The sequence below is a fragment of the Salminus brasiliensis genome, chromosome 8 (genome assembly GCF_030463535.1).
Source record: "Salminus brasiliensis chromosome 8, fSalBra1.hap2, whole genome shotgun sequence".
Lineage (NCBI taxonomy): Eukaryota > Metazoa > Chordata > Actinopteri > Characiformes > Bryconidae > Salminus > Salminus brasiliensis.
In genome coordinates, this window is record NC_132885.1 from 4,377,134 (window position 1) to 4,391,492 (window position 14,359).

At 39.8% G+C, this 14,359-nt stretch overlaps 1 protein-coding gene across 1 annotated transcript in view; it reads left to right on the plus strand.

Moving 5' to 3' along the window:
* The first annotated feature begins 552 nt into the window (after positions 1-552).
* ttn.2 (titin, tandem duplicate 2) overlaps positions 553-14,359 on the plus strand; it is a 184,343-nt gene continuing 170,536 nt past the window's right edge. Inside the window, 18 exon segments of the mRNA XM_072684995.1 lie at positions 553-643; positions 923-1,126; positions 3,391-3,678; positions 3,764-3,852; positions 3,935-4,146; positions 4,588-4,849; positions 5,104-5,261; positions 7,027-7,132; positions 8,187-8,417; positions 8,518-8,631; positions 9,228-9,464; positions 9,823-9,888; positions 11,449-11,707; positions 11,836-11,881; positions 11,965-12,180; positions 13,572-13,714; positions 13,812-13,984; positions 14,089-14,316. Of these exon segments, the coding sequence (XP_072541096.1) occupies positions 553-643; positions 923-1,126; positions 3,391-3,678; positions 3,764-3,852; positions 3,935-4,146; positions 4,588-4,849; positions 5,104-5,261; positions 7,027-7,132; positions 8,187-8,417; positions 8,518-8,631; positions 9,228-9,464; positions 9,823-9,888; positions 11,449-11,707; positions 11,836-11,881; positions 11,965-12,180; positions 13,572-13,714; positions 13,812-13,984; positions 14,089-14,316 (3,123 nt within the window).

Sequence of the window (14,359 nt, forward strand, 5' to 3'; positions counted from 1 at the left end):
TAGGAGCATTTCTATTGGTCCATTCATCATTAAATTTGGACACAATAAAAAAAACAACTGCCAGATTTATATTATGTCAAAAAATTAAAAGATTTTCCCCAGAAAGTGACCATATGAGAGTAATACCCGAATCTTCTAAATGAAACGATGTGATCGGGGTATGTCCCGTATAGGCGACAGTCAGTGACAGATGTGAATAGTCATTGTAAAAAAGCTATGACCAGGCTGAAGCAGTGCGTGTGGGGAGGGACAGGCACCAGTTGTTACTGTCATGTCTGTGAACTGTCAGTAGATGCGAGATCTGAGTGTTTGGCCTAACACCCAGACCCCATGGAGCCACTGATCTCTCAAGTGACAAGTTGCCGTTGGCCAGGTGCTGAGGAGTCACATCAACCATTAGTCAGTTTAACCACAGCTAAAAATACCCGGCCCGTAACTGTTGATTTCTTCCTAATTGCACATTGCTGACTCCTAAAGGGTGTTTGTGTTGGGGGAATTGGTAATCAGTGCTTTGTTGTGTTGTCTTCTCTCCTCCTTAGGGTGCCTACCATCATGACTACACAGGCGCCAACGTTTACACAACCGCTTCAGAGCGTTGTGGCACTTGAGGGTAGTGCTGCAACGTTCGAAGCTCAAGTTAGTGGTAAGGAAGCTTTCCAAGCTTATGCATCTCCTTACATGGCTGGTGAAATGTAAAATGAGAGCTCAGAGACCCAGCTCATAATTTCATAATAATCATGTACAGTTTAAAAGGAAGTGAAAATTCCTCATTTCCCAACCTGCAATCTTATTTTAATATTATAACCAGTATTTATCGGTTTACAATTACATTACATTACAATTACATTGCTAATTACATTGCTAGTAACTGATGTTAATAAAAGAACCACAACTCCAGCTGAAAAGGTCCTCTCGCTTCCAGGTACTCCAGTTCCTGAGGTGAGCTGGTTTCGTGATGGCCAGGTTCTTTCAGCTGCCGCTCTGCCCGGCGCTCAGATCTCGTTCAGCGAAGGCCGCGCTGTTCTGAGGATCCCCGCCGTGACAGCCGCACACAGCGGAAGATTTTCTGTGAGAGCCACCAATGGCGCTGGACAAGCCACTAGCACAGCCGAACTGCTGGTTACAGGTAACAGACAATTCATGTCATTTGTAAAGGCCTTGGGCACCTTTAGCTTGCGTTAACTTGCTTGAGCTATGGTGTTTCAGTTTGAAGGACTTTTTATTATGCTTGCATAGACAGTGGTTGTGCAGTGTGAGGTTACTGTAAAGCTTATTGATCTTTTAGATCTTTTAGACCCAACACTAGTCCTGGAGGACCCTCTGTCCTGCACATTGTAGTGTCAATCCAGCCTCCAAAACACATGATCCAGCTAATCAGCTAATCAGAGAGCAGGACAGAGGTTCCTCCAGGACTCGTGTTGGGTTTAGATAATTAGGTAATCAATGTTAGAACAGTGTGTACATTTCTGCATGTATTTTTAACAGTTTGGATGACTGTTTTTCCCACCCAAAGTACCAAAAATGTCCTTTCTGGTGATGCAAATGTAGTGTATTTCACCCTGATTGGCACAGCTTTTAACTGTTGGCAAGTGTTGTAACAGGAGAGGCAGGGATTAGGTGTGCAGTTCAGGCTTTTAATTATATTACTAGTTTAAATGGAGGCTCTGCCAATAAAAATTGGATATGCTGTCAAAGATAAAGAGCAGTATCATGTCCAGAAGGGATTAAGGACTGCTATTTATAATACTCTGTAAGTAGGCTCTGAGTTGCTGTACAAGATGAAGTGAATGTGAAGAAATGCTGTGCTTGCAGGTTTAAGGTTTTACAGTATATAGTTTGCTTGTGTGTATTTTTTTGGTTTACAGTCTTTGGCTTTGACTCTTCTTTGGTTATCATGTTGAGAGATGAAACAGGAACTGACTCCAGATACAACCTCACTCTTGTGTATGAACTAAAGATGCAGTAAAACACAGCTGGCTAAGAAACACTTGCATCCTGCGTTAGATTAATCAATACACTTAAGAAGATTAAAATAGTTGGTAGATTAACCCTTTATGGATGTAATTGATAAGTGCAGTCCTACCAGACGTCCGTTCTAATGAATTAATTTAGCTATCTTCAGGTGAGTGCCATGCTCAATGCCAATGGTAGGCTAGAGGAGTATAAAGCCCCCAAGCATTGGGCAGCAAAACAGTGGATCTGCTTTCTCTGTAGTGATGGAACTCCATCCAGTACCTCACCTGGCCTCACTAATGCTCTCAGGACTGAATTCAATCAAAATTGACATGTTAATGAGCTCATGCATGTTAATTACCAACACTCCGTGCCTGTATGGGTACCTAAATGCATGGAAAATCTGAGCTATGGATACTAATAATAAAAGCAAAAGATGTTTGGTCAAGCACAACAACATAAACAACGTAAACATGGTTATATTAATGTTAATATATTATCAGTGTGGTATTAAAATATCTATTATTTGACAGAAGAATAATTACATTTACTGTCAAAAACAAAGAAGTCCCAGTACTTGACATAAATGAACATGTTTCCTCTGAAAGGATTAATTTAATTATTCTTTTAAATTAAAAACCTCTGTAAAACCTCTGTGTTAATGTGCCTCATCCATCTGAGCTGCAGTTGTAATGTCTGCCATGCTGTTAAATCTATAAAAGCCAGAATTAGCCATCAGAATATAATTGGTTAATCAGGAATAAACATGCCTGCACATAATAGAAAAGATCTTTAAATCCATTTTGACTTAATATCAGAAATATTATCCTGGTGGGCTCCTCTAAGCAGCTGCATTCACTCTAAAAATTATAATATGTGATGCCTAGCAAAGCGTTTTCAGGATGCTTAGGAGTCTTTGGTTCATAACGTAATTAAAAAAAGAAACAGGAACAGCGATACTGCGAGCCTCTGGAGTGGTGGTGCACTATTCTACTGTGCAGCACAACTATGACCTTCACAGAAGAGTCATCAGAAGTTAGCCTTTCCTGCATTACCAGCCTTACCATTAAAATTTTGTCCCAGTTTTTTTTTAAGGGACATAAAAACTAGCAGGATAATAATCCTAAACACATTGCAACATCGGCAACGGACTACCGCTAGTGGCCCTCACAGTCCCTTGCCTTAAACATCATCAGAAATCTGTGGATAGATAATGGAAAGACCCTTAGCTGCAACAAACAGTGTCTATAAACTGTGTTAAGTAATGATAATGGTAATTACAACCATGCAGGGTGCCCAGACCCTTGCTTTGGGCCATTTTCCTTTGCGTCATGTCTTTTGGAAATGCTTAACTATTCACAGTAACATAAGTGTACACCAAACTTTCATGCCACTGTATGTGTAATTCATTGATCATGTTTGATCAATCCCTTTCAGCGGAAACTGCGCCACCCAACTTCATTCAAAGACTACAAAGCATGACCGTGAGACAAGGAAGCCGAGTGCGACTGGATGTTCGTGTAACAGGAATCCCTACACCTGTGGTGAAGTTCTACAGAGAGGGAGCTGAGATTCAGAGCTCCGCTGACTTTCAGATCGTTCAGGATGGAGACCTTTACAGCTTGTTGATTGCAGAGGCCTTCCCTGAAGACTCTGGAACGTACTCTGTTAATGCATCTAACAGCAGTGGACGTGCCACCTCTACTGCTGAACTGCTGGTTCAAGGTACATTTTATGATTATTTTTTATTACTAAAAATTATATCTGGAGATCTTAACTAGTGTCTGAACTAAACGTAACGTCTGCACAGGTGAGGAGGAAGCTGTGCCTGCTAAGAAAACAAAGACAGTTATTTCAACCACTCAGATTTCACAAGCTCGTCAAACCAGAGTGGAAAAGGTAATCCATCATCCTTTATCCAAATTTCCACAAGATCGCAGTGAGATTGCTCTGCTGACCGTGTGTTTTTTCCCATTCCCAGAGAATGGAGGCTCACTTTGAGTCCACAGCTATGCAAATGCACGTAGAGGGAGGTATTATGACTCAACAGCTGGCCCATAAGACACCTCCTCGTGTTCCCCCGAAACCAACCTCCAAGTCCCCTCCATCTCTTCTGACTAAAGTTTCAACTACTCGTCACCAGTCCCCCTCTCCTGTGAGGCATGTGAAGGCACCCACGCCTACTCCTGTCAGGTATCTTACCTCTTGAATTTTACCTAGTCTAGTTCTAACCCAACTCTATGACTGTGTTTACACTTAGGATTAGAGCATAAGAGATAAATAGATGCAATCAAATCCTCACAGCAATGCTCCAGAATCTAGTAGAAAGTCTTCTTCCCTGGTCAGTAGAGACAGCAACTCTTTTTAATACCCTTGATTTCAGAAGAAGCAAAGAATGAGCAGGTGTCCCAATACTTTTGGACCTGTCCCAGTAATGTCCAGGGAACGTTTCTTTCTAGATTCTGGGGCATTGCTGTGAGGATTTGATCGTAGTGTTACTGAGGATAGTTAGGGAAGAGTTGAACTGTGACCCGCCACTGAACACACTCATGATGGTGATGTTCGATGGGCGACGGACGTTCCCCATGTTTGCTATTATGGCATTTGAGACGTTTACCCCTTGTTTGTTTTCAGAGCTGTATCACCCTCCACCAGACTGTCTGTATCACCCATCAGACCAGTCAAGTCCCCAGTGTTGACCCGCAAACAGGTCACACCCAGTGCCGAGGTCCTGCCTCCGTGGAAACAAGCAGGCTACGTATCTGAGTCCAGCTATGTAGCCAGCATGGCAGCTGGAGTAGCCAAGGTCCAGACGTCTACACAGATACACACAGAGCAGCGCTGGGAGGGCTCCATCGCCATGCAGCAACAAGTCAGTGGCGCTGTTGTCAAAGAGGTAAGACACTTTTCTAGGACACTTTGCTTTGGGGAATTGCTTCGCATGTATGGAAAGGAGTAGAGTTGGTTGCTATTTGTTGTTCAGTCTGGGTTGTCTATATTGGCTTTTCATCTGAACAGGGTTCGAGCCAACTCAAATATAGTCATTTGTATTTCCAATGATGCATATGTCTCTACCTGCAATGCTAAAGAATTGCTACATGATCAATCACTGACTTTTATCTTGCACCCTAACCTGCATGTGCGGTAAAGGAACAGCAAAGCATGGATGACAAATCTGTTGCTGTTGCCACCGTGGTGGCAGCAGTGGACCAGGCTCGTATTCGCGAGCCTTTCCCTGGCTCAGCAGAGCCTCACAGTGTAGAGAGCAGCCCTGCTACTGTCCTTCTCGCACCTCCGACCGAGCAGGTAGTTTGGTCATTCAGTGGTGTGGTCACTCATCCGACATCCATTTGTTTACGTCCATTTTTTATTATTATTTTTTTTTCAGAGGTGGGTAGAATGGCTTAAAACCATGATTAAGGGAGTATTTTTACTTCACTGCTATAATGACTCTCAGAAGTAAAAGTAGTCTGGCAAAACACAGCTTGAATAAAAAATTCAAGAGAAAGACATTTATGTGGTAAAATAATGTAAAATAATTTTGTTTATTTTAAAAAGCAAGCCAATTATTAGTTTTAGACATGTCACAATGCGATCCAGTGCATATTTGAATGGATTGGGTATTGGCTACTTTAATCCTAATCCAGTTCCGAGTCTTTATTTTAACCGCGGTGTTCAGAGCGCCATCTGGTGTCCTCAAAGTACCATGAACAGACATGATAATTGCCGGACATTCTCAGAAGGTAAATAAAGGAGTTGAGGTTCTGCAGTGTGGAGCTATTTTACAGTGGAACCTGAAAACAGACCATAATATCTGACCCTTTATAAAACTCTCACTGAAACGCTCTGTCTTACCAGCGGGAGAACCGCAGAACCGGTGCTCGCCTTTCTCTGTTTATAAACCAGCACTGAAGAACCCATTCAGAACCGAGTGGAGGCTAACGCTAATGCTAATGCACACACGCTATAGAAACCCCAATCACACACACAGCACATTCACCCACTATAAACCAGTTATTACACACCAGTAGACCAACAACAACCACAGATACCAGTCCAGAGTGTGTACCACTACAGGAAGTGATCAGACTGCAGTGTTGTAAAGGAGCTGGGAGCTGATTGGTGAGGAGAGAGGAGATCAGACTGGATTATAAGATATTAAACACTATAAAACATCATTTTAAGAAAAGTCTCGACTAAACTAAATCAGTCAGTCCAGAAAGTCTGATTATAGAAACTGAGACTGAAAATAAAGGATTTTACTGATCCCATTAATCAGCAGCTCGTCTGACCTAACTGTGGGGATGGATTATTTATACACACACAAAGATCAGATCTGAATGAGCTAATATTCAGTGTTTAGAGACTCGGATCAGATCAGGGGGTACAAAAAAACAAATTGAGACACCCTAAATATTATATAATAATGACATAAAAAAAAGTAAAAAAAAAAAAGTAAAAAGTAAAAACATCTCACTGGATTTGAGCTGCATTTAGCATGTGTTGCCATAGAAATATATTACTTCTCTTTTGAGGAAACTTTTGATCTAAAATAAAATTATGCCTATTTAATGTAGGAGGTGTATGTAAATGTAATGGAGTGAAACATAGGATAGTTTCTCTTGATCACATATTTGAATATGAGTCCATTTTATTATTATTAAATTAGTATTATTATTTGAGTAAATATAGCTATTTTCTACCCACATCTGCATGTTGTGCCTCCATTCATGTTCACAAAGTCAAATTCCATTTAGACTTTTTCAGAATTTCATTTTTCATCCATTACTTTTCTTCACTTTTTTTTTAAATCACTGAATCACAAGAAAATCCTGAATTGTTATTATTGCAGTTGTGGCACCTCAGTGTTAGTTTGACCTCATTTCCAGGGTTGAGATCTGATACATCTATTTTACATATGTTATCCAACTGCATCAGTAAAACTATATAAAAATAAGTAAAAAATAAGTATAAAAAATGTGTTTTGCTTTTTTTCTAGCAATTAACTGACCTATCATTTTGTTTATGTTGAAAACTAAGATAATTATTAGTTTCCTTCTGGGCATAACAAACCAATCCCTTGGCATAGGTTTTGTCCACGGCAGTTCTTGAGCAGTCCACTGTGACCGAGACCACAACAAGTACAGTAACATCGCAGACCATTAACTTACAGAAGCAGGTAGCTGAAATTTACAAATTCACTCTGACCACATTCACCGTGTTTCACTAAGAGCACTTTGTATGAGTTGAAGTCCAACACTTTCACCTAACATCACTGCGAATGGATCCGACACTTACGTCTTTTGAGGTACACTGTAGTGTGCTTGTGTTTTACTGTGTTTTAGAGCCTCTTGTTAATTATGGAAAACAGTGGAAAATCTACTGAATATGATGCATAAAATTAAGGCAGTTACTTTCTGGAAATCTGGTACTTGGCCATATATTTGACATATATTAGAAAGAACTGGACATATATATGTCATATATTTCATGGGTACATATATGTAAGTATCAACTATTGGATATATATGCATACTATATGCAAAAACTGTGTATCTCCAAAATGTCACTAGAGGAGGTAACTTTCAATGGAAGTAATTTTGGAGAATTTCTATTGGTCCAGTCTTCATGAAATTTGGACACAATATAAAGATAAATTGCCATTCATGTTATGTCAAAAAGTGAAAAACAAAAATAGAGATGCAAGGTTTTTGACAATATATTTTTGATTGATAGGTAAATCAAAAACATATATGTGCATATAATTAGCAAATATACAGGTAAATATCAGCTGTATTTGTATATAGCCAACATATATGTCCTATATTTAAAGTTGGCATATAGGTAACCTATATTTCAGTATTTGACAGATGTATGTTGAATATAAGACAGTTATATATATTCTAATATATGTAATATATCTTAAATGTATATATTGTCATATATCAGATTTCCATAGGGGTATTGACTATTAATCAGATATGACTTTCCCTCGTGTGACTGTGGCACTGTCTCCGATTCCTACCTTGGTACTGTCTATGATTTATCATTATTCACCATGCTTTCTAACACCAGGAACACTCCTTCACCACCTGGCTTCAGTTTGAAACTGGCGTGTTATTGAAATCCTGCCGTTTTAACCAACCCACGCTGTCTGAGTTTGTTTACATCTTTTCCCAAGGACGTGACTTCTGTGTATGTGCTAGATTACGATGGCCGCTTGTTCTTGCCAGGGTGATGGGAAAAGGGCCGGAGCGGTGGCTACGGTTCTTGCCGCAGTGGATCAGGCTCGCGTGCGAAAGCCCGGGCATGTTGAAAGTGTCGCGGCCGAAGAAGAAACAGAAATAAAACAGCAGAAGGAAACTCTGTCTGCTAAGCAGCATGTGACAAGTAAAACGGAGGTGTTGCAAATTCCCAGTGTCGCGTCGAGTGCCACCTCCGATCAAACTGTTCAGATCACCCAGGTTAGAAGTCTTTCATGTGTCTGTGACAGCCCACACTTTTCTGCCATTGAAGATGATGTCTTTTGTAGACGTCAACTCATTTTCTCTTGATTTGTGATAGATCCAAAGAACTACTGAGGTTAGGCCCCACGTGGATACTGGACTTGCCCCATCCCCAGTTCCACATTTCACAGTTTCAAAAATTACTGTCCCTAAGCCTGAACATAGCTATGAGGTAAGCTTGAGTAGTGTCAAGCAAGCAGTGAAAACCCAAAATGACTGCAATATTAAAATCAATATCTTTAAACTCTATAGACAGAATTGACACAGTGCTGATTAAGATATTCTTGGGAAATGCATGATTTTATGCTAAGATTGTTGAATCTAAACAAAGATTTAAATGCATTTGTTTGATTTTGATTACCATTTATGATATGATAACTATGCCCCAAATATGAAATATGGGTATATACTGCTTGCCTGACAAACAGCTTTAAGAAACTACAGTAAATTTGACTGACACATAACATATATAAAGCCCATATCTATTAGGCCTAACTCTTCATCATATAACCTAATCACATCATGTAATCTACAATCCGTAGTCCATCATAAACAAATATCCACCATATTTTCTAGCCACATAATAATGCTGAAGAACGAATCATCTAACCTTTCCATTTTCCATTTTCCCATTACCTTTTCCATCCCATAAACTTCTAAAAGTCATCTTTTTCATAGATGTTTTCCATGTAGAGTGGCTAATCAAGCAATAAAAAACCATGTTGTTCCGATATGTGGTGGTAACGCTGCTCTCCTTGGGTTGGTCAGGTTTCAATAGCAGGCTCTGCTATTGCCACTCTACAGAAAGAGTTCTCTTCTACTTCTGCCACTCAAAAGATCATCAAGCCCGTCAAGCCTCCAGCTTTTAAGGTTGTGGAGACGAGAGTGACTCCAGAGCCGACCCCTCCTCCGTTTAGGGACACTACTGAAAAATATCACTTACATTTCGACACAGAGTTACAGAGACAGATAGGCGCTTCATATACAGGGGAATGGGAGACACAGGTTTGTAGACTGGTGATGCTTGCCGGCCCGAGCTAATGTTTGCCATTAATCTCACGAGTGAGTGGCTGTTCGTTCCTTTTTCTTTCTTTCTTTTTTTCTTTTCTGGTCATTTAGTCACCTGTTTGATCACCTAGTCCAGCTCTAACACCTTTTCTTACAGATTTTACCTGGTTAACTGGGGATTTCTACTTGACACCTACCTGCTTCCTCTAATCACATTACTTGACGTTCTGTTTGTGCACTCCAAGAACATCTTCTTCCCTTGTAACATTATCCTTTAACAAATCTCCCACTGCTAACTCAGGTGCCTGACACCAATGATCTGGATGTAACCAACACATTTGTTTACACCTTCCAGGTTCTTGAGACAGCAGCAGTCCCTTCAGCTGCCATAGAGCCAGTTACACCTCCAACCATTGTTGCTGTAAGTATGTGCAAGTTCACTGTGCATTGGTTTGCACAGTAACCCATTTAAAATTCCAACTGGTGCATTCATTTTGCAGCCGGTTGGACATTGCAGACTCTCCGAGACAAAGCAAAACAAAGAACATGTAGTACACTACTGGTCAAAAGTTTTAGAACAACCCTATTTCTTTCTGTTTTATTGACATTGAATTAGCGCTTCAAGTCCATTTAAGGTTATATAACCTGAAATGGTACAAAGGTAAGCAGTAAACTGGCAGAGCTTTTGAGGAAAAATGAAAAAATAATGTTAATGATAAAAAAGCTGCGTTTCCTAGTAAGCAGGTCAATGGAGGTAAATCAATCTGATAATTGATGCAAAAAATGTGTTACAGCACTCTCAACCACAGTATTTACCCAACACTGCATGCTCAGACTGCTCCTATAATGACTAGAAATAGACCCTGCACACAGAACCACAGATAGAGCACAGTAACCCAGTAACTCAATAATAGTGGTTGGTGTGGTGCAACAGATAACACCACTACCTGCCAGTGAGCTGCTACACCACATGGGAGACTGGGGTTCGATTCCTTGTCTGGGTGACTGTGCTGCGCTACACCAATAAGAGTCCTTGGGCAAGACTCCTAACACTACATTGGCCCTCCTCTGTAATACGAGTAACCTCGTAAGTCGCTCTGGATAAGAGCATCTGCTAAATGCCATAAATGTAAAAATGTAACTCCTATCAGTGGAGCTCTTTCCTTTAGAAAACATCCAGATAAAGCCAGCATGTGATGAGGACAGTCTCCTAAACCAAGAGTCAGAAAACTCTTGAAAACGGAACAAGAGAGCTGCATACAGCCCATCCAGAACCATCCATATTTTCAGTGCATATTTTTTTGTAACTATCTTGTATAAAAAACTTGTATATTTGAGTTAACTTATGTATGTTTAGAGTAAATACAAAGATTTAAAGTAAATGTGCATATTACTGAACATTAAAAGTATATGTATGAAGAGGTCTGACAGACTCAAATCCACAATTGCATCAGAAGACACATTTCTGAGGCGGCTCACGACAACTCATCATAGCTCAGCAGCTTAATACTGGACCATGTCTCAGTTTCAGCTGTGAAGAGCAGACCTAGAGCTGCAGGTTTGACTTCTGCAGGTGAACTGGCAATAACAAAAGTCAAGTGTTAAGATGGTGAAACAAGAAAAGCAGGCTTGTGAGGGCCATGCTGCATTTCCATTGGAATACGGAAATATTGGGGGTGTTCTGAAACTTTTGATCTGTAGTGTTTATGAAATAAATTGTAAATAATTGCAGTAGCTAATGCACAATCTGTAGGGTTCAGTAAAGCTGCAGTCAATCTACAACCATCCTTATTTTCACTATATTTGCATTATATAATTTGCATATGTAAGTTGTGTTTTAATGTAAATACATAAATTCAAAGTAAATGTATGTATTAGTAAATGATCCAGCAAAATGATCTATTAAAACTGCCCGCCTTCCTATTTGTGTCCAGTGGTGAACATCCTATCCAGCAGAATTCTCTTGCCTTCTCTCATTCAGGGATTGAAGAACATGACCGTTACTGAAGGAGAGTCTGTAACTTTGGAGTGCCAGATCTCAGGCTATCCTGCCCCTGGTATCATGTGGTTCAGGGAAGACTACAGGATCGAGAGCTCCATTGACTTCCAGATCACATATGAGAAAAGCTATGCCCGCTTAGTGATACGTGAGGCCTTCGCTGAGGACAGTGGCCGTTTCACTTGCACTGCTACGAGTGAAGCTGGAACTGTCAGCACCTCCTGCTATCTCCTTGTTAAAGGTAGCCCTCCATGAAGCATAAATCCTTTTTGGCTGGAAATTATGATGAGTCAAGCTTGCTTTGTAGTTTACTCTATTTTTAATAAGCTTACCCTAATCATCGTATTCAACCTCTTCTCCCCCCTACAGTGTCTGAGGAGATTGAGAGCCGAGAAGAGGTTACTGTGGAGAAACAGTAAGTACCAAAGTCACGTAAAGAACAAAAATAATTAGCATCATCCGCTGTGCATCCCTAATCAACTGTAACACTTCCTGTAGGACCGTTGTTGAGACTAAAGAAGCGGCGGTGTCAGAGGTCAGCGCTGTCGAGACTGTAGAATCCGGAGCAGCTGTGGCTCCTTTCTTTGTAAGGAAGCCAACCACCCAGAAACTGGTAGAAGGTGGCTGCATTGTCTTCAGCTGCCAGATTGGAGGCAGCCCCAAACCTCACATCTACTGGAAGAAGAATGGTGTCCCACTCACTACTGGATATAGGTACCTGGTGTTCTGATCTCCTAGATCTCCTGATCTTCATCTGTCTTGAGTTCATACAATACAAGCATAGACCTGTAACGAGATTAGATCTTTACAAAATACCTAAATCTAGAGAATCAAATTGAACAAATTATGCAAAAACTTTCATTTTTATTCATTTCATTTTTTCGCTTTTATTTATTGAGCAAAATTATCCAACTTTAAATATCTTTGTCAGAAAAAGAAACTATGTGAACCAGTAAAAGTTATTTCAGTCAAGGTGTTTCAGTCAAGAGGATGGTAATGAGGTGTAAGTTTAGCACCTCTCATATTTTCAGACCATAAACTTGGGTCTGTACCACATGTTTTGGAGTGAAGGGACAAATAAAATTGCTGAGTACTTTAGAAAAATAAGTTATTGAGTTATTGAGGCTCACTATTTTTAAAGATTATGGCCACAAGCATTCCACTGTGAGTCAGATGATATACAAATTAAGGGAATTCATCACCGCTGTTACTCTCGCAAGGAATAGTCATCCAGCAAATATCACTTCAAGAGAAAAATAATATTACAGGACGTCACAAAGAACCCCAGAGTAATATCTAAGAACCTACAGGCCACTAATTCATTGAATATTGTTAGTGTTGATATACTGTATCAACCATCAGGGAAATGTCAGGGTATCTGTTTGTGTATTGAAGCTTAACCATAAGTTGGTCATGCAGCATGACGATGACCCTAAGCTAAGTCTATAAAGTAGTTGAAGCAGGAGAAGTTAAAATAACCGAAGTAGAGCTGGGCGATATGGAAAGACTTTTATGATATTTTTGCAATATTTTGTCATGTAGACAAAATGTACCAACAGCATAAAATTTTTACGCTCCCTTATTTTTTAAATTTTAAGTGCTATCAAAATACTCCATACTGAGTACCGTGATTTGTTAGAAATATGCTGCACTCTATTGATTTAAGTAAGACTGATTACTGACACTCTTTGTAAAGAAACATGCTGTTAATCAGTGTTCTTTAAGCACTGACCATATTCGTGATACACTCATAAAGGCATACTCTGTACCACGATAACAAAATTAATCACAATATGATAAAATATTGCCATATTGTCCAGCTCTAGACTGAAGTTCATTAAACAAGCCAGTTTTGTAGGAGGAATGAGCTAAAATTCTGTCAACACTAGTTTTTAAAACATGTTTTTTTTCTGACAAAGAAATTTAAATATTTTGCTGAATAAATTAATTTAAAAAATGATAATATTTTATATCATTAATTTAATTCTCTTCTCTTTAACTAGTTTCAGGATTGGCGAAAAGTATCTGATCACATTTTTAGATCAAATGTATGCAGCAATGCAGAGAATCACAACTCATACACACTCATGTTTTACTACCCTCAGATATAGGGTAGCCTACAATAAGGACACGGGAGAATGCAAACTGGAGATTTCCATGACATTTGCTGATGATGCTGGAGAGTACACCATCTCTGCCAGAAATCAGCATGGAGAAGTATCTGCCTCCACAAACCTCCTTGAGGAAGGTCAGTGATCATTGATATCATACGAGGATTCTCTAAAGCCATAGGAAAGAGGCCAGTTTTATGAATCAACTAATGATATGAATGTGTCATTTTACAGAGGAATACGATGCTTACATGAAAACACAAGAAGTGACATATAAAACATTAGTAACCACTGCAGTGGAGGAGTCCAGAGTGGCGGAAGTGCCCCCTGTGGTTGTTAGTGAATATGATATGCAAAGGAGGATGGCCCAGCAAGCACAGCTGATGCAGACTTTCATAACAGAGAAGGTAAAGCTGTTTTTGGTGTTTTATTCAATTAAAAAAAAAAGAATCTTGCATGTTTACAACAATCACAACACATGATCACTCACATTTATCTTTATCATCATCAGGAATTCCAAATCTCTGCCATTGAGCAGAGAATAATTCAAGAGATTGAGATCAGGATTCTGAAGATTACCTACCGGGAGCTGGTGATTGAAGATGGAGAGGAAATGGTGACTGTGGCTGAACATGAGGCTATCAAATCCTCAATCAGCACAGCTGTCAAAAGCTACAGAATCATGGAGGGAATGGGTGTGACTTTCCACTGCAAAATGGAAGGAAATCCCGTACCAAAGGTACTGAATACTTTTACTTAATAAGGTCCTATCTCTGTTGTCA